The sequence below is a fragment of the Ruditapes philippinarum genome, unplaced genomic scaffold (genome assembly GCF_026571515.1).
Source record: "Ruditapes philippinarum isolate M1 unplaced genomic scaffold, ASM2657151v2 ctg207_1_1_1_1, whole genome shotgun sequence".
NCBI lineage: Eukaryota > Metazoa > Mollusca > Bivalvia > Venerida > Veneridae > Ruditapes > Ruditapes philippinarum.
The window spans coordinates 18,969-40,804 of record NW_026859581.1 but is presented as its reverse complement, the minus strand read 5'-3'; the positions used below and the strand labels follow the sequence as shown (position 1 = coordinate 40,804).

At 30.7% G+C, this 21,836-nt stretch overlaps 1 protein-coding gene across 1 annotated transcript in view; it reads left to right on the top strand.

Annotated features, from left to right (window-relative positions):
* Window positions 1-3,242: 3,242 nt before the first annotated feature.
* The window catches only part of LOC132757112 (plexin-B-like), a 36,972-nt gene continuing 18,378 nt past the window's right edge, over window positions 3,243-21,836 (top strand). The window contains exons 1-16 of the mRNA XM_060748299.1: window positions 3,243-4,627; window positions 6,243-6,345; window positions 6,775-6,978; window positions 8,645-8,776; window positions 9,809-9,909; window positions 13,587-13,707; window positions 14,288-14,459; window positions 14,851-14,944; window positions 15,591-15,672; window positions 16,963-17,115; window positions 17,557-17,676; window positions 17,981-18,077; window positions 18,388-18,557; window positions 18,772-18,923; window positions 19,335-19,440; window positions 20,497-20,657. Of these exons, the coding sequence (XP_060604282.1) occupies window positions 3,720-4,627; window positions 6,243-6,345; window positions 6,775-6,978; window positions 8,645-8,776; window positions 9,809-9,909; window positions 13,587-13,707; window positions 14,288-14,459; window positions 14,851-14,944; window positions 15,591-15,672; window positions 16,963-17,115; window positions 17,557-17,676; window positions 17,981-18,077; window positions 18,388-18,557; window positions 18,772-18,923; window positions 19,335-19,440; window positions 20,497-20,657 (2,876 nt within the window). The 5' untranslated portion in view covers window positions 3,243-3,719. The remainder of the gene's footprint in view (window positions 4,628-6,242; window positions 6,346-6,774; window positions 6,979-8,644; window positions 8,777-9,808; window positions 9,910-13,586; window positions 13,708-14,287; window positions 14,460-14,850; window positions 14,945-15,590; window positions 15,673-16,962; window positions 17,116-17,556; window positions 17,677-17,980; window positions 18,078-18,387; window positions 18,558-18,771; window positions 18,924-19,334; window positions 19,441-20,496; window positions 20,658-21,836) is intronic.

Below are 21,836 nucleotides of genomic sequence, written 5' to 3'. Positions count from 1 at the left end.
ATTAACATTGGGTCGGCATAGCCTCCCCAAAAATCCGTAAATGTTACTAAAAATAGCGGTGTAGGAAAATCTTATCTCACATGGGCTTATCTCACACTCAACGTGCAGCACTTCACTTCTACATACGCGTATCACTCCTATTTTGACAAAAATGAAACTTAAAAAGGTCAAAATGTATTAAAAATATGTGAGCTAATCTATTAAATTGTCCACGGAATCAAAATTGATTGATATTAATTTTCACAAAACTGCAATGAGTCCTACTTTCAATATCGATCTGTTACTAAAAATAGCACACTTTAAAATATCGTGAAATTCTTCGTAAAATCGGATATTATGACACGTTGCCTGAAGAACATCCATGTTTTCGGTTTTCGGTTATGATAACGATGCTTCTTGATGACGAATCTCATTATGATATATTTTAATAGATTATTCGGCCAAAATAACGGAATAAGTAGAAAAATCTTTGCAAACGGTAAACGCTTTTTGTCAACCATTTAAGTAACACTTATATTATGACACTTTCCGACTTAAATATTGATGTGTTTTATCATGATAACCTTGCTTTTGGATGAGGGATCTCATATGAATTTATTTTCATTGAATTTTTCACACATAAACTTGGTCAGTAGAATTGTTTGCGGACGAACGTCAGGCGCCTAAGCCCCGCTCCGCTTTTCAAAACTAGGTACGTTGTAATGCGCGTAGCAAGTAGTTTCACTGATATGTATTGTGTCCAGGTGAGTGAGAAAAATATTCAATCATCGGGTTAGATAGAGGATAGGGAAATCCCAACCCTCGGGCAATCGGTTCCATCGGTAACTCGCCAAGGCTCGTTCCCAATTGAACCGATCACCATCGGGTTGGGATTTCCCTATCCTCTATCTACCACAATGATAGACTTTTAATCCAACACCACATTGCATTTCCACGCTTGACTCCCCTATTCTTTACACAATTGACAAGTAGTCTAGTGAAAAATACCCTTTTGTTCTTCAAATGTCCTAAAATATAGCATAAAACATACAACAATAAAAGCAGATAACTTGAAAACGAACTCCATGACATAATGTTTTGCTTTAAACGTTTTTGTTATCATATATTAACCAATGTTTCTGTTATCATAAATTGAGATCAAGTTAAGGTTAAATAAAATCAATTAAAGTGAATACAGTTTTCGTACTGCCTATAAAGATTCTAAATTTCACTCAAACAGTCTCGCTTTTGGCGATTTCAAGCAGGCTTGCATTTAAATTATATAAATTACTTCTTTGTCTTGGTTTAATTGGATTAGATAAATAGTTCAAAAACCATTGGTTTGCTTATAATAAACCATATCTCATACATCATATGATTATGATTACTTCCTTATAATATTACATGTGATTATAAAATGTGTTTGTATATGATTGTAATCATTCAAAAATAGCACGAGTGGATATAATCATTTCAAATGAAACAAATTATCTGGGTTACAGTAACTTGCATTATATGTATAAATATGCTTATGAAATTTTAAATATTTTACATATCATATCAAAAAGACGATCAGAGGCGATTCATTAGATAAGTTTAGTTATTCTCAGCCTAACACTTTTGCTACAGTTGACATACAAATAAAAATAAAATCTGATTTACTAGATTGATGTATATTGTTTCTGGTACTTCGGATTCAATGACTCTAATATAATACACACAAGGCTTGCACTTTTACGTTAACTCTTATGAATAGATTCCATCAAACGGGTCTGAAATTTTCATATAATATTGTTGTTTTTTTGTTTTCGAAGGATCATCCCTTTTCCAGAATGATGACAACAAAAATTTATTTCACTGTTTCTATATTAGAATGTGGAAGAAGTGTTTATAATCCACAAATGGAAACTTCAGCAGAAATTTAATCACATCGTATTAAAAATATATCTACATATTGCACAGGATGATTGCATTAATACAAAAATCTGGAAACAAAGTGATCCCTCGGAAGCATTAATCACAACAAAATAACATGAAAATTGCAGGCTCGGTTTGATTGAGTCTGTACATGAGTGATAATATATAAGTGCAACAGCCCTCATGCCCCCTAGCACCGGCTTGAGCGGTACTCAATTCTCAACACTTAATAGTGTTGGCATCAATGATTCCGAAGGACCAGTAAAATATAACAACACTGAAGTAAAGTACCGGGCAACTTTTTACAGCTGCCACACAGAACTTGACACCTGCTGTTGTGAAGTATAAAAATCTGGTACTCGGAAGCATTTATCGCAACAAAATTACTTGAAAATTGCAGACTCGGTTTGATTGAGTCTGTACATGAGGGATAATGTATAAGTGCAACATCCCTCACGCCCCCTAGCACCGGCTTGAGCGGTACTCAATTCTCAACAATTAAAAGTGCTGGCATCAATGATCCCGATCCCGAAGGACCAGAAAAATATAACAACACTGAAGTTCATGAAAGTTAAATACTGTACCTGTCTCATAGCATATATAAATATTACTATTGCAACGGCATTCGTAGCATTGGCTGCATATTTAATAACCATAGTTCAATACATCTTGTTCACACGCTGAAACAAACGAATATCTTTTAATTGTTTTCAAATTGTTGTAATAAGGAAAATATATGAAGCTTAAAAACTGTTGAAAAGTGTTCCCGGAAGAAAAGAATCAGGAAAAAATCCCATCATATGGTTGACCGGACTGTTAAATCGATAAACTTTGTAATATATGTTTTACATAAACCTTTTTGTCGGTTAGCAGGGGCACAATATTTATTCATTATTATTATTTCACTGAAAATTATACCGCATTGCTATGCTTTTTGTGAATCGTTATGAACTGTAAATCGTGATTAAAATTGTATAACTTACTTCATCTATTAGTTTTATTAATCATATTGAATATATACTTTTTAACATACATGTATATAAATTATTCAATCTGACTAAAGTTCAGATTTTTTGTTTTACATAAGTGTAGCATTGTAAGAAGCTGATTTAAATCAAGCTGATATATTCTGATACTACAAAGGTTATGTAATTGCATTTTTAAGAAATTTATACAGACTTTGTCGTTTGATTCGTGATTTGACGTCAACATACAATGGCGACAGTCGGGGAGCCAGCGGGGTTAGAAAACAAAGGTGGTGCAACTTACTCCAATACAAATATATGTGTATATTCTTTAATACATTCGTCTCTTTCCACTGTCATTAACGCATCACTTTAAGGTATTCCAAATATTACTAACCTACGGTAAAGAAAACGAAGATTACAACTTCATAAGAATATAACACTTATACATGTACGTATGTACAAAATATATTCACAAACGTATTAAATGAGTTGAAGTTTAGCTCGACTGTATTAAACATAGAAGGATTGAAGTGAAATATGACTGGTGTTGTGTAAAAGACAATTAGCTGATAGTTGGACTAATAACCTAAATTCGGATTGGCTGATAGCAACTCGTATGAGTAGCAGATTTTGTGATAAAAAATATGAAAACGATACACATTTAATAAGATTTTTTACGATAGACCAATAATTTGTCCTGGAATAAAACATTTGATTATGTTGTTTAACAAGCGCAGTTTTTTACTCAAAAATGACTTGTCCATATGTTAAATAAATATTGCTTTTTAATAGACTTACTGAAGTTTGTTTGTTTCAACTAAGTAAAGTAACGATTGTTGATTAAAGTAAATAACAATGAAAATAAAAGAAGATTTAGTTATCTGGATGTGTTGGTGTATATTTAATATTTGTTCAGCGGAATTATCGAGTGTGTCATGGCCTTCAAGATCGTCATCAGAGAAAAACATCAGTAGCATGACTTTGATAAGCGATGGACAGAAGTTGATAGTAAGTGGATTAAACCATTTGTATAGTTTGAATACAACAAACTTGCAGCTTATAAATGATGTTGTAATTGGACCAGTGGATGACATTGATAACGATGTGAGACTTGTCATATACAACAAAACAGAACCTAACAATGACGCTTATATAACAACATGTGATACCTTGAATTCATATTGTGAAATCAGACGATTAAGTGACATTTCGGAGGTCGTAAATCGACTAGAGCCACCTATCAAGTCAGAGGGAGTACAAGCTTTAATGACATCGTTTGAGAAGCCAAATGGACAAAATCGATGGGACACTTTCCTATTTGTTGCCTGTCCGCATGCCGAAGTCCAGGAAAAGAGATGTTCAAGGCCAGGAATACATTGGTACATAAATAGCGGCCTCAAATGGCAAAGCCCATTTTATGGATTCAAATCTATTACTGAAACGGAAATTACAACTGAAAAATACGTTGATGCTTTCGTTGTAGATCAATATCGATTATTTTTCAGTTTGCAAAAACATAAATCTTCACAAGAGAGAATAGGCAGAATAGCCCAAGTGTGTCAGTACTTCACCAAAGGATTCCATGCAAACCAGTATACTACGCCATGGACGTATGCTGATATGCCAATAGAATGTGGACTGTTAAAGGAAATACAAGCAGTAAAGAAAATTGTGTTTGAAAAGGAGACAGTTTTTGTTGCTGTCTTTAATGATTCAGTGAAATCGTCTGTTTGTGTTTACACGATGACTGAAACAAAGCAAAAGTAAGCATTTCCATTTACATTGTTAAAAATATAACTTATTATAAAGTAACAATTTGTCCATATCACATGACTTTAACAGTCATTTTGTATTGGGGAAAACTGTCATTCCTGGCACATCAACTAAAGTAGCCTTTTCCGTATTCAAATAGTCCATCTAACTAAATAAAGTAATTTATATATCTTAAATTTTTTTTAAAAAGATACTAGTAATATGAATGTTTTACATAGACAACTCCGATATATATTACATATTATCACATAAACCGCGGCGCGGGAGTGTAATAAAGCCATTGAATAAAAACGATATTATACTAGTGTAATAACACTTTGACGTGACGTCATTTACGCTATGTAGAAACATAGCGTTAAAGCGCGCTAATGTAAGCGTCACACTATGGGTGCGTCATTGAAAAAATACTCATTTTAACAGTTCACCGTTCTAATTTTATAATTGTGATAAATAGAATATTATATTCGTGTAGATTCAATACTAAATTTATTGAACTCGCCAGAGGCTCGCATAATATGATTTTATTCAACTCGTTCAATAAATTTAGTATTAAACTACACTCATTCAATATCCTCTATATATTTATAATACAAATGAACACGTTACATAAGATTATCATAACATAACACAATGTTATAACGTTATGAAACTAATATACGGAATTATATATCACTTATATTGACCGAAGAAAAGAAATACATAATTATAATTATTCCAGTAATTTGTCTGGAATGTTTCTTTATAACACAAATGGTTTTCCTACATTATAGGGAATGTGATGTCTTTGAGAGTAATCAATTGGTGAAATATGTGCAAATATGAAAAGCGGACAAGACATTTTTGAAATCATCGCTTAACCTACCAAAAATAGAAGCTGAATATCTTGTTTGGCAACGTTCATATTCTGTTTTCTGTTATCATTTATATAATATAACGGTACACATCTTCCTAAACAATTTCTAAATATGTTAAAAAGGAATGTGAAAACAATATGGTTCGACAATAATTTTTAATTCATTTTGCCAGTTTCTTTTCTACATCTCCTAATATTCTAAAGTAACGTCAATAGATGAAAAAGAGTAAAGCGTAAAAGACATCGTCGAGTGATAAGATTTTTTATCGGATATTCTTTAATCCATCGTCTTAGTGCAAAACACTTGAAAATATACTGTTTAATATATACTACATAACTTTATTTAACCGTATCGTTAAACTAACAATTTCAGATGATATTAATTCAAAGTACTTCATACTTTATAATGAAAGTGAGAGCAAACAGCTGCCAACCAAACAAAGGAACGCCATTTACTCATCTAGGCAAAGATTTGATTAGATATTGTTTTTACATTTATAGTATCTGAAAATTATTAGGTTGTCAATAATTGGAAGTATTTCTCTGTCGTTTATATTCCTTATCTGTAATGTAAGTGAATAAACACATTTGTCTCGTGTAAAAGAATTATTTGTCTTAATTACAAAACTCAAGTATAATTCTAGATGAGATATTTAATGATAGAATAACTAAATCTTATAGTAGTTTCACTGAATTTCTGAGTGCTTCTATTTATTTATACATACCAAAGCCCATATTTATATCCATTGTAGGTTTGTGGAAAACATCAAAGACTGTTATAGTGGTAAACATGTTCCTGAAGAAGAAAATTACATCAAATTCAAAGGAAGTATCCGTCCATGTGAAAACGCTGCCGTATGTTTTTTGTGTTTTTTTTCTTGAGTGTCAATTTAATTCCTATCGAATCTTGATAAAATTACAGTACATATTGCATGCTAAGCCAAAAGTTTAAACATTAAATTATATTTTCTAAATAAACCAATTTATGTTTTTGCGTTATGTCTCATATGTACTGTTTTGTAGAAATGTAAATGAAGAAAACCTTCATCAAAATTAAAGAATAAGCCTATTAATACTTACCTTTAATTTTTTTACTTTGCTGATGTCGACGTTCTTTGCATATCTTTAATTCTCTCTTTTTATCAGGTTAAGGGGTTGTTTTTACTGTTTTCCGTTAATGTGAGGATATATTATGTTGTTCTTACGTTATTATGCGTAACGGATTATCTTCTTCTCTTTTCAGCTGTAGTGTATTTCTTTAGCTTTAGACTTTTTTCTTTTCAGAAAGAAAATTTGAATTCTCAAACGGATGAATATTTTTTATGCAATACAGACAACCTACAAAACTATCACAGTGTGATTGGCACCCATGTTTTGTCTAAACAGCCGGCTGTTACGTATGCTAAACCATTGACAGCCCTGACAGTGTCTGTAGTGGATTCAAAGATCATTGCATTCCTTGGTTCTGAATCTGGTGACATTTTAAAGGTGATATTTAGTTTATTATGAGGAGTGTCAAGCTTTTATGTGTCCAACATATTTACACATGTCCGATGTTGCTTTTACAGCTATATATCATTCAGCCGATCGGTTATTGTATAATAACGTAAATTATGAAAAAACTATATTTAAATACATACCTTGGAATAAAATGTGTGAAGTGATGAAAATAAGGCTGCATTATCTATATTTTTGTTGTTTTTTTTTTTGTTTTTTTTGGGGGGGGTTGTTAACTTAAAGATAAACTTGATTGAAGATGTGTTTTCGCAACCATCAAATATTCGTATCTTCTCAAGGTTTGTATCACTAAAAAATTGAACTGATAAAAAACTAAGCAGCACAGTCAAATCAGATAGGATAAAATCGGGTAAACTGAGGACTAAATAATGTGCATGCATCATCACACGAACTTTTCAGAATAATAATAATTAACTACTTGGCAAGTGTTTCCCCTTCATATTTTTGGCAAACTGTATACTTGTTCACGAAGCTAGATTTCAGATGTTAAATTAATCTCGATTTTTATTTATTATTATTTGAAGAAAACAAATTAAGTGAACCTTTTTCTTGATAATAAATAAATCCCGATCATTACAACGATTATCACAACGGTTTTCGCGTCCAATGTCACACGGTGCAGAGATGAATATCTACAGGAAATGTTCCCATTGAAAAAAAAAAAAATAATTCTTGCAAAAGTAATGGTATAAAACCGTATAACATATATTGTACTGACGTGTGAAGATTTTTTTTCTTGTTTGTAGAGGATATTGAATCAGTGTAAATTCAATACTGAATTTATTGAAAGAGTTGATAATATTATTTTTTTCAACGAGTTCAATAAATTCAGTATTGAAATTACACGAATATAATATTCTTTTAAAGAAAGAGTGTTTAAAGTGAAAAGAATCATGTTTTAATGACGCGCCTATAGTGTAACGCTAACATTTAGCGCGTCTTTACACTACGTTTGTATAACGCAAATGATGTCACGTCAAAATATATACACGGCCGTGTAATACCGTTTTTACAGAATCGCAAAATCGGCACGAGTATGTGATAAATAACGTTAATTAATCGTTTGCAGAAATGGGAATGAATCCACTCACGTTTTGACAACGTCTCTCCCGTGTGAACATGGACGCACTTGGGAACTCTGAAAGGAAATATTTCTCCTATCCATATATTTTCATATAACGGTTTATTTTTTTTTTTAATTATTTAAATTTTGAACTATTATTTGCCAACGTATTTTGGAAAAGTGATTTTCTGAACCCAAAGGGCGAATTTTTTGGTCGTTTGCAAAAAATCCGCGAAGAAAATGTCTGGATTTTGGATATAGTGTTGTTAAGTGTGAGATACGTGACCGATATAAAATATTTGTATATTAATTACAGACGATAAATTGTTCAACAACAAAGTATTAGTATTCTTCATATAATTCAAATGTTCATACAAAATCCTTTAGAACTTTATCAATTTTTTAAAGGCTTTTTTGGTAAAAACACCTTTAGAGATAGTTCCCATTCTAGACATATATTTTCAAATGTCTTTATTGGTGCGAATTGGTTTTGTTAATGTTGTTTGTTTGTTTTGTTTTTTCTGTTATGTTTCTTTGCCTATAGAAATGATGTGCATCATTCCATTTATATAGGCTGTTGTTCACCCCAGTGATTCCACTTATTATGTACAGCAATTGAGGATACCCAACATTGAAAGTAGGGTCAAAAAGGACATGTACACATCATCCGATGAAAAACACATCTTTGCTCTGACTCAAACAAAGGTAAAACGTATCATTTGAAAATAGTATTATTTAAAGCATTTTCATACAATTCTTTTTTCAAAAGTATGGCCTCTTTCATGGTCACTATAAAATGAGCGGGAAAATATTGTTCACACTTTCCTTATCATTATTAAAAATATACTGCTCTGTAAACCCTTCAACATGTCCGTTATTATATCAAGGAAAACCCCAGAAAATATATGTGAATCTAATTAGGACATTAAGACTTCTCACTAATTGAAATGCACTGGGTGTATTCTAACATTAAGTACAACATTTCCTGAAGCTTTCAGGTTCAATTGTTCTAAGATCATCCTTTAAGTGCATTTAGGTCAAAGAAATAACCAAATCAAGCTCGTTTATGAGAGGTTGATGATTTTTATTGGTTAATGCATACATCTATACTTCCTCCTGTCCCAAAACTCGACCTTAAGAAGAATATACGCATACGATCTACTTAAGATTATCATAAAGTACAATTTTTTTTTAACATCATTCATAAGTTGTAACTTTACTTTTATATATGAATAGTTTTCTAAGTTAGTAACTATATTGAATCAGATGTGTAGTATGTTATTGTGTCAGTGAGTGTCCTGAAATGTGATACACGTGATATGTACGTGCAAGTTTTTTGAGTAAACGTCTCCTTCTGCAATTTGATTGATCGGTCTTTATACATATGCCATACATAAATGCCTTGAACCTGTAAGAAAATTCATTTATTTGGGTTAACATGACCCTTCCGTGCTATAAAAAATCATTGCATTACTGAAGTTCAAATGACTGCAACCGTACAAAAAAGAAAACATTTAAAGAAAATCAAACATGAAAAAATATCAATTTATACATAGTCTATTCCAATTTAGGTAGTTGTACATAATTAAAAAATACGCACTTAGTAAAGATGTAATCTAATATTATATAAAGGTAACTTGTATTTAGTTGTGTTTATTCTTTAAAGTTGTTTTGCTTGCTATTTTTCTGCAGAATGAACATGATTTTCTAACACAATCAATAACATCAACTTTTCAGGTTTTCAAGATTCCTGTGCAGTCATGTTCTGAGTTTGTGACCTGTGATAGGTGTTTATTTAGTAAAGATCCATATTGTGGCTGGTGTTTCTTAGAAGAAAGGTAAAACTGGTTTATTCAAATGTTTAATGTCACTATGTCTTATTGATCTATGATATATGAAACAAAGCACCGATTGATGTGTTAACGCAGTCTGTTTTTAGGACAACGAATATTATATAAATGACCAATTTTTGTAAATGTTCTAAGTGAAAAATAGACATAACTCCTAATTCTTTCAGTATCATGCTTCTTATCTTTCAACTTAATCATGAAAATTCAGTACAACAAGTATCATGTTGATAGCGTTGATAGCTTTGAAGTCAGTTGCTTAATAAAAGTCTTAGTAAAAAGTTCTTAACTTGTCAGAATACTGCTCCTTCTCTTACAACTTTGTCTAATTATGAGAATCACACAGTTCTATCTTGATACCTCTCATAGTTTTGAAATCACTCAAGTTAAATATTATTTTAGACAGAAATTATCTGATTTTAAAAGGGTATTATTCCAAAAATATAGCTTTCAGAATCAACCCCTTGCCTTACAACGGTGACTTGGCATGATAAGCAAGTATTCTGATGTAATTTAATAGTTAAATTTTGTTGCGACGTCATTTTTTGTTGTATCTGTACATTAATGTGTTAAGTGTACGGACAAATGAAGAAACTGTCCAATGTTTGCTAAATAAGTATCCAGTATTTAGATATTAGATATTTTTCAATCCAACATTTATCAAAATAATTGAGAGTTAATTTTTCTGTTCTTACAGATGTGTGAATGTAATGTCTTAGTGCTGGACATTACAAAAATATGCACAGAGACATTAAATTTACACACTGGCTACAAAAGTGTGAACTTCGGCTTTAGCATATATAAACATTTTTTGATATTTTTTATACATGTACAATAGAAATATTTCTAAATCTTTTTTAATATTAAGACTTCAATTTCTTAAATTCTTAGCAAAACAAAATTATTCCTTATTTGCCAGCTGGAACGATTGTTTCATTACCGTAAGATTGAAAAAGAGAAAACGTCAACTTTAGTTCGTGTGTGATTTTACTCAGAATCATACTGACTAAACTATTGTGCTATTAAGCAAGCAAGCCTTTACTATCAACTTCAGTCTTTTACAAAAACGATATTATTTTCTATAATGCCAAATGCATATGCATGCTTTTATCATAATTTATGAAACGTACACATAGGTAAGTGTTGATGTGTTTATCAATTAAATAAGGAAGGTAAGTATTATTTAAACAATATCAAACATTGATAAATCAAATAAGGAAGCTAACTATGATGTAAATTATACCAAACATATTTTCTCTAATTTTTTTCCTATAGAAGTGATCGTGTTTCACAATTGAGTAAATAGTGTACATGTTATTCGGAAATTAATTCTTTGTTTCTGGCACAATTTTATTTTTAAGGACATACGACATGATAAAACAATGCAAAGGATTGTGTGCAACAATTAAAGATTTGTGGTAATTTGCTGTCATTTCATTTACAGTATACACCTTGTTAAACTGTGACCAGTGAAATTAAGTTTTGGTTTCATTGCTTATTTCTTCCTTATTATTATTATTATTATTATTATTATTATTATTATTATTATTATTATTATTAAAACAAAGGAAAACAGCAGTTTTGTTCAGTTAAATAATAAAAATTGTAAAGATGAAATTATAATATTGATGAAAAGAACAATAAAATAATTGTCACTGTTAACGGAAGCATGCATACCTTTACTTATATCATATCAATAAGTATTAAAATCCAATACTGACGTTTTAATTTTCTTGGACCTCTGAACAAATTAAATCAGTGAAGCATAGTAATCATGTTTTGAACCTATATATATTTCCTTTCCCCCTTAAACACCAAGCGTTTTCAAGTGACCAATAAATTAACAATGGAGGCAAGAAATTTTCAATTTTTGCTTGGAATTCATGAATAGATTAAACTGTTCACTATTGAGACAATAGAGAACATGTTTTAAGCAAGAGAAACTCTTGGGACTGTCCATTGATGTGAGAGAATAGTGCCTCGATCTGTACATTCTCTTATATATTGGACAGTTATTCGACTTTCTCCTTTACGTCGATATCTTTCATGTTTTCAAATCATTCTACTTAATACGCAATTTTATCAAGTCTACGTTAAAAGGGGACATCACTTCATCAACATTGTTTGAAGAGGAATGCCCATTGTCTTACAACTGCACTGTGTCATCATTTTGCTTCCTAGTACATCTATTCTGATTTGACTTGAATAATGTGTTACAAGGCAGTAATTCTAGTCAAACTGTGTTAAAATAATTGCAATCTAACTGCAATCACATATAATTGAAAGTATTTATTTGCACTGGATAAAGGCTTTCATGTCTTGCCAGCAAGTTAGGGGACAACAATGGAAATAAGAGCTTTTTTGTGTTATCCAGGTGTCGGTGTGCATGTCATTATTTATTTTAATGTTAATGTATGCTATGTATTTGTACCAAACATGCTGTTTTTTAAAAGGCCCATGTATATTATTTATTCCATACCGAAATAAATCTAAATCAAGTTAGTATTCAATGTTTTGTGTTAATACCGTATAAATTGTTCGAGAAATGGGCTACTATTACATACTGTAAAACACTTATTATTCGCAAGATTTATTTTCGCTAATATTCGCGAGTTTTCTAAGACGCGAATTCATATTTCTCGCGAATATTTCACTTTGTCTATACACTTGTCCGAAAATAAACACTATCCGAAAATGCGTACACATGGATATATATCTGCGGGAAAGTATCGAAACCAGTTCTAGTTACATCATGTAGCTATTCAAGTGTTGCAGCATATACATATCGTACAGATTACTAGTATGAACTATTTACCTGCTAACAATTTGGTATAATTGAGGAATTGGAAAAAAATTTTCTTCGCTGCATATTACCTGTGTCAAGGAAGGTAACTGTGACTTGCACTAAAAATTAAGTACAAACACATTAATGCGTCTCACAAAAAAATGTTAATGGTATTTTTACAGATTGTTCTAATTGGTACAAATACTTTAGCACCTGCGAAAGTTGTTTGTAACATTTCTATTTATTGTATCCTATTGTATTGTACTACAGTTTTAAGCCGGAGGTTAAACATAATCGTTTACTACAGGTTAGGCAATTACAGTAAACGTTTTAAAATTGATTTTTCGTCTGCTTGCCTTGAAATGGCTAATCAGTGAAACTTTAACACAGTGAACACATATCAAATAATTATCAAACTTTATTGTCATATTTTTAGACAGACGGTTTCACTTAACAAGAAGATTAGCAAGCTATCAGAAAAATCGATACAGATATAGATGCATTCGTCGCACAATAAACGACGCAAAGTTTAAATGAACGGACAGGACAGAAAATATTCGAATGACATCGGGTTTCCGATTTCACATTTTTCGGGAAGACGCGAATTCATGTTGACGCGAAATAATTATTTTGGACATTTTGCCTCAAAATCGCGAAATAAGGTTCTCGCGAAAAATAAGTGTTTTACAGTATTGCGACAGCCATCGCAGTCAAAATACCATTTTCTTTGAACGACGGACTAAATATGATTGTGTAATTTGGAGTGTTGTACATTAATTTTATTCTCTGACTCTACAAGTTACACAATAAAAGACTGATTTCTATATTTAGTATAAAATAATGAAAATGTCGTTCTTATATCCATTTTATTATATATCTCTAGATGTAGTACAAGAGATGCTTGCCCCGAAAATAAGGAGTGGATATCAGCTTCAAGTGGTGATATATGTCCACAGGTTGAAGATATTACTCCAACAGTAATGTCTGTTTGGGAAATAGAAACGGTATAATATGATGGCTTATCAGTTAATATATAATGCGTTCTTGTTTCATTATAGTTGTATTTCAGTTTATCATTTACTAAAGTGCCCTATGTGCTACACATTTTTTAGGAATTATAAGATACTGCAGTCATTCTGAAATTGTATTAGACAAATTCAAAATAAAATACCTGGCTTTTTTCAGTGTTTGTTATTCTGGCTTAAGAATGTAGAATAAATACTGATTTTGCCGGTGCAAGAGGACATGAATGATGTTAAACAAACCATTGTCTGTAGCATAAAAATTCATATATAACCGAGATAAAATTTGTTCGCTTACTTAACTTTAATGTCACTGATGAATCTCTACCTTTTAATGAAAGTTTGTGTTTATTTTAAAACATTTTTTTATTTGATGCGGACACAATCATTGCGTTCAAAATTATTTTTTAAACAATTTTAGTTGATTAGGTTTAAACAGACAAAGGACATACTTATATGTGGCCGAGTTGTTTATATAATGTAAATTAACAGATATCAATTTACATAAATGTTGCAATTAAAATGATAACTATAAATAGAAAACTTCATTTTTTATTGGTAGCTCAATATAACAGTTTCAAACGTATTGCAAGGCGTGAAAGTGTCGTGTTTGTTCCATAGTGACGAAATCGAGGCTGACTTTAATCATATTGATGAAGCAGAGGTATCCAGCGATGGTCTATCAGTAAAATGTAGGCCAACAAATATATCTGCTATACAAGACAAAATTAAAGGTAAATAATTATATCATATATATATTAAGAAAAACAATTTTAATGCTCAATCTTCTTGAATCGAGTACCACTAGCAAAAGGTCTCGAGCCTGCTCATCTGTGAAGTCTGACATGGCTGTATACTGTTGATAGCTCATTTTTGTTGTTTTATATGTATGTATGTATGTATGTATGTATGTATGTATGTATGTATGTATGTATGTATGTATGTATGTATGTATGTATGTATGTATGTAATTTTTTTTTTTAGAATTTCTCATAACCAGCAATCAAAATACTATAATAATAAATATCAATTAACATCAATTACTGTAAACAAATATTTATAGGATTTTAAATCAGGATTGTATGCTGCATATCTTTATTTTACTTTGGAATGGTTTTGTTTTAGGTTCTCTTGAAATGAAGGTTGCAATATTGGCAAATAGTTCAACTACAACTATAAATGGAACATTTACGATATATAGATGTGATACCTTTGAAAGGTATAACAAATCAATTTTAAGATTTTTTAAATAGCGATTACAATATTATACATTGTGCCACGTGGTATCGGATTTTAACTCCGTCGAACTCCCCAATGTCAACGGCCCAATTTACATACAGCGCATTAATTTAAGTACTCATATATAAACTGTACCAATTGTAAAAGATTAAAACATCATTTCTTTTGATTTCCATATTTCAATGATGTTACAACTTGCATTTATTTTGATTTAACGACTAATGCTTGATCAACAGCTGTTTGTACCCTGTACAAAATGTTCTTTTATGCTTGATCAAATAGCGATCATTTTGATGCTACTGGGAGAGGGGGTATGATAAACAGTGCACTCATTTTTCGTTGTTTTTTTTTTTTGTTTTTGTTTTTTTTAAACCAGATTTATTCAAACTGAGTCTGCAAACTTTATTTTATTTTGTTAGCGTTGCACAATAAGGATATTCCTTTTTGTTTATTTTCTATGCGTAAAATATCTATGAAAATGTTTACAAATGTTTACAGATGTTTTTGTATAATAAATTAATCAACTGTTAGTTAAATATAGCATTTATTCTCAATTTTAAACAAAAGTTTGCTTTTTTTGCTATAAACTTCATTTTTTTATCTTTCTATTAACTTATATTTTTCAGATGTTTTGATTGCTCAGCAAAGAATTGGTCATGCAAATGGTGCCCCTTCTTGAACCAATGTACAAATCACACCTGTGTTAATGTACAAACATTATTATTTTAATTATATAAAAACCATAAGTTGATATCTTCTGCAAAAATCACGTGCACTCCACAATTATTGATTTTACACACTAATCATGAACCAATCAAATTTAACTACTTAAAATTGATAACAATAATTATCATTTTCACTTAACAAACCACATGTAATATTATGTACGATTAGTTAATTTAAAGGTCAGTATAATAGCTAATAGGAGAAGATAACGGTAGTTCTATAAGATTTCACTTAAGGTCTTGAAAGAATTTATGATCTTCCTAAAGAAAGTTTATCAGTTTTGCTGTATTACAATTAATATTTTTCCTGCAGGAAGATTGGGATCAGAAAGCTTTCTTTTTCTATATGTTAAAAAAACATTATATAGAGGATATTTGTTTGTTTCAGTGTAAGATCGAAAAATATTTCACCGAGTGAACACCAGATGCAATATTTTCCACGAGTGGCGTAGCCACGAGTGAAAATATAATAGCTGGGGTTCACAAGTGAAATATTATTTGATCTCACATGTAAAACAAACAAATTTTTCTGTTTATTTCATGATTTTTTAACGATTTTTACACCATTTTACTAATTTTTGCCGCGTAACGTCATGCTCTTATCTTCATGACGTCATCAAATAATGACGTCACAATGTTGAAGCAAAATATAATTCCATGATTATTTTTAGATTTTAGATGTTTTTCAGCACAACGTTCGTAAATATTTACGAACTACAGTTATCACGTACATTTTTTATTATGATTGACTACATTTCCGCTGAAAAAACATTCATTAATGATAAATATTTTATTTTTACGCCAAATATAGTTCGGCTACTGTGAAATTATATTTGGTAATCATTACTGTGAAATTATCAGAATATAATTAACCGTTATAATTCAGTAATCTACTGCAAAACATGTAATAATGTACATTTCATTCCACTCTGTTTCAATGATATCTAAAGTTTCAATTGTTCAATGAAATAATTATGTGTTTTTTAAAACCTACAATCGTATGGCATCCAAATTATATTCAAATGCACAATTTGTTTTAAAGTACTTAACATTTATTACTAATGTTCTACTCTACTATATTAAAAAGACTACTAGTAATTATAGTGTTTTAAAGTGTCGATTAGCCAGCCTTTCGTTAAAATGATGATAATTATCAGGTTTAGTTCTACGAAACACGTGATGTCAGAAAATTTTACTTGATATGCCTTATGATTTTTAATTGACATTTTATGTCTACAAGTATTCACAGAATTTTAGTATTTATATATTATAGAAAAGCATCAACAATACAGAAGATTGTCCACGCACCATTAATTACACTGTTGTTACAAATGGTCAGGATATCGTACATGATTCGGATGGTTCCGTGTATTTCTCTAGAGGCAGAAACTATACTATAAACATAACGGGAACCAATTTGTTAGAAGTATATTTTATCATTCACATGATATTTATGATAGTTTCAATATATAATATTTAATCACATTTACCCATTATATATTGCGGTTAGTAATTATATAAATATTGTTAGGTTAGTAATAGCACGCCCATTTGCCAAGGATCTCTGCTGAGGCTTTGCCGTAGATGTGTTTTTGATGAGAAATTTTCACCTACATCAAACAATTACAGTAACGGTGATGAGTTGTATGACACAGTTATGGAACATTCTCATCATAAACCTACATCTTAAAATTAACCTTACTGCAAATCCTCTATTGCTATGGTCACATTTCTAGACATGTAACCTTTTCTTTACAAATGATGTGTATTAATCTTGAACTGAAGGTAGAAGTATTTTAGGACAATAAATTTCAGAACAACACATTTTAAGACAATATATTATCAGTATAAACTTTCGTGATTTCAGCCTAAAACAACACTAGACTCATTGAAGTATAGTTGCAAGATAGTTGTATCAGGATCACAAGAACTTTTGTTTAACAGGACAACCTTTAATCATGGAAGTCTGGTGTGTTATTTAGAAAAGGTATGACTCGGTCCTTTTTTTCATTTTTTTTTTCGTCAACGTATTAAATACTAATATCGGTATAAGTAACGCTAACATTAATTTTTTTCAATATTAATAAATTGACACACAAAATTAAAAGCACCTAGCTGCTGAGTGCAAGTAAAGGTATCACTTATCAAACTGTCCGAAAAGAAAAGTCATAATTATAATAGTATTAATACCATTTAACTTTTTCGATTATTACTTTTTAGAATAATCAGTCAGTACCTTAATTTAACTTATTATAAACAAATAACCTATTATCCTTTTCAATAACACCCAGGAGGGATTGTCTAAAATAACATCACAAGAAGGTAAACTCGATGCTACAGTCCAACTTATGTGGGGAGGATCTCCAGTCTACGGGAGTGCAGAGCAAGGTAATTGGTTATGATATATTAGAAAATAAGAAAAAATAACATCTATTTTCCGGCTTTAGAGGCCTAGAATAACTAAAATTCGGGAATTTTACCATTCTGCACATTCAGAATTCGTAAAGTTATATTAAAATCATCTTTTTATAATCAGATCGTATAATTCTGAGGTATATAATGTAAAAAGGAGTTCCGCTGTTTGGATTATTATAGGTACACTTGGTTTGACGATGACTCCAAATAAATCTTATATGAGAATTATAGCATTATAAGTAAAGCAAATATCCTACATACACTATGTTTTAACTGTTTTCAGTTATCATTTACACATGCGCAGGACTTACGAAACCCGCTAATAACTGTGGACATTGCAAAAGTTTTGAATTGTATCAACCTCATTTTAACTGTCAATGGTGCGGCAAAGCGTGTGTTGACAGCAGTGAAATATGTAACAACACAGCTTGTGACGATCCTATCATTACTAAGGTAAAAAGGAAGCTTTGTGAAATTAAAACCGATATTTCCTAACAAACATTGGTGTTAATAAATTGGTTTGTCATACAGTTTCTACACTAAACTACATAGAAGGAATGCAATATTTCTTAAAGTTCAGCACAAATATATCATTGTAACACACGTGTTATACTTGAATTACTGCAAATAGTTTAAAATATGATCACAATAACTTTTCTGTGCATAGGTATATCCACTCAGCGCTCATATGAATGCAACGACATTGATAGAAATTACAGGTGTGAATCTTGGGTCTTCCTTCAATGAAACAATCGATTCCGTGACAGTTGCCGGAACAGTCTGTGATTCAATTGAAAGTGGCTACATTCCTGGCATAAAGTGAGATGCAGTTTTTCTAGACTGACCTTTAATTGACCTTTTATGTTGATAATCACTTGTATATGTCCTATAACAATTATCACTGTCTCTGGCCACCTTGGAAAAAAATGCAATCTCAATAGCATTATAATATGTTTGTCCCTAAGATTTGTGTTGAGTTATTAAAACTCATTAAAAAGTGATTAAAAGAGATTTTGAATCTTAAATATGTAAATTCTGTTTGTTGTATTTTATTTTGACCAGATAGACAAGATAAGCATTTGTGAATTGATTCAATATATTTTTATTCATATATGATAGTGTTAAAACAAAAGTTTACTTTTCTCATTCTACTTATAGTATCATTAACAACAATTCATTCTTATATAATAAAATGTTAACATTTCATCGGTTGATATTCAATAAATTTAGGATCGAGTGTGAACTTCCACCGAGTAACAAAGTGATGAAGGGAATTGTGGTTGTGACAAGAAAAGATAACGCTAGTGGGGAGTACTCGTCACCGTTCCAATTTCGGGTATGATATGCACTTCTTTTATTGTATAATTCGACTTCATTTAATATTTCTTGTCAACATACTAGATTGATTATGTTGTGATTGATGCTTCCGAGGGATCATTCTTTTTTCCATACTTTTTGTGATTGTATTATCTTAAGTCGTAAAACAAAGACTAAGGGAGAAGTTTATTTCAAAGTAATTGCCCACAGATTCTTAAGTACGCCATATTGCATCACTTTAATAGATGCAAAGAAGTGGTGGTACATATACTTCAAACAATGGGAAGGGCTGTCATAATTATTGTCATTATGCTATTGTGTTTTAAAATGCAAACAAAAATTTCAAACTTACAATACTCTTCTCCGTAAGTGACTAAATGATTTTTTTAAAGGTGTTATTTTATATCATAGCATAATTAGGTCAAACGCAAGCATTCTAAAACCACTAATGCTTGCATGTCTATGAGGTTGTCAAAGTAAAGTGAACATGTTAAGAAATCTAGTTATAGTATTCCGTTGTATAACCAGTACATATATCATTGTGTCGTGTAATGGACGAAATTCACAAAATATCATTTATTAAAACAATAGCCATAATGTTAACAAGGATGACCGCTATTTCACAATATTTATTGCATACGTTTGTATATATTTATCATCTAAGAAAAATGTAAATTGGTTATTATAGTGACATTTATGAATATATGTATACCAAATAAATATACATGACAGGAGTGTATCCAACAACACTCGATCAATTTGGACTATAAGTCATCTTATAAATGTACATATATATAAACTGTGAACAATACATAGCAGTGCATACGGAACTCTTAAATGAGATCAAAGTTTCTGTTTATGTGTATACTACGTACGGTTCGGCGAGAAGTAATCAATTTGTTGTTTTTATGAGAATGACTTCCACGTTTTAAGCACTTAAGTATAAGCACTTAGAATAAAAAACAGGACAAAATGGACAAACATAAAGTGCATAAAATCTAACATTTAAATACATTAAACTGTTTTACTCATTGATATGCTTATACATACACTTATTTAATGCTTATGTAAATAGGTTCCTACAGTCAGTGATATAGAGCCCTCCCTCGGACCAATGTCAGGTGGCACACTTGTTACGCTATATGGACAGCTACTGGACACCGGTAGAGAAATGAGTGTTTCTATTGGCGGCAAAGCCTGCAAAGTCTATAATTTTAAAGATGGAACTATTAACAAGTATGTATATTCAGCATTATATGATTTAGCATCTTTTTTATTTTTAAGGACGGGGCAAAAATATAGACCTACAATTTATTAACCACATGTATGTTCTTAATGTTCTGTATGTGTTTAAATATATTAGTTAGAAATATGGAATATCATTACCAAAAAATAAGAAAGATGTCTATTAAACATTCAAATAAAACGGGAGATGGTCATGAAGATTTATTTGAAATTTTAAAATTTGTTGTTTAACGTTTTAAAACTGCGTAATCTTCCCCCATTTTTACATGTTGTGTACTTGATTGTTTCGTGTACCTTCATATATTTGTTAATAGCATAAAATATCATCATATATAAATTTGTATATATATATATATATATATATATATATATATATATATATATATATATTATATATATATATATATATATATATATATATATATATATATATATATATTCGCCATATAATCCCCTTATATTTTGTATTAATAACTATTTCCGTGGCCGTCAAATCCCGACAAGGATTTCGGATTCTTTCATGTGTGAAAGAGCACCTGAGCTCTTATGAATGGTAATCATGCTTCGATTATATGCATTTATACATTCTTTCATGCTTACATAAGATACGCATTTCTTGTTTGGCAGGCAAATAACTGACAGATGAGAAATGAAAAAGACTTAACCAATATTTGGGGAGTTTGTCTCGCCTTTCTCCCTGTCTGTAAGGCGTAAAGTAGATATACTGTTTGTTTTACTGCTATTACCATTGTGCTTCCTCTGGTCATAGTACATATTTAATTTCCATTAAACATCTTATTTCTCTTATAGCTCTATGTTTGGCGAAATTATTGGCGTAAATCCCCCATAAAGCATATAGCTATAGATCTGTATCCTCAATTTTTCTAGGCAACACAGTTTCTGTTAAAGCACAAATCATTGAGAAGCACAAATTACTTATCAGCACTCATTATTTATCTTTTTATCAGCACAAATTCTTTACCCATTGCGTTCAAATCAGCACAAATGTTATATAAAATATGTTCTGCAAAATTAAGTAGCAATAACTTGTTTAAAATAGCACAGAAAACAGCAAATCTTTCAAGCAGCAAATCCATACGTCCTACTCATACATATTCAGTAGCACTTAGTTGGCGCCGCAAAATTGTGATATGGCACCTTTTATAGCAA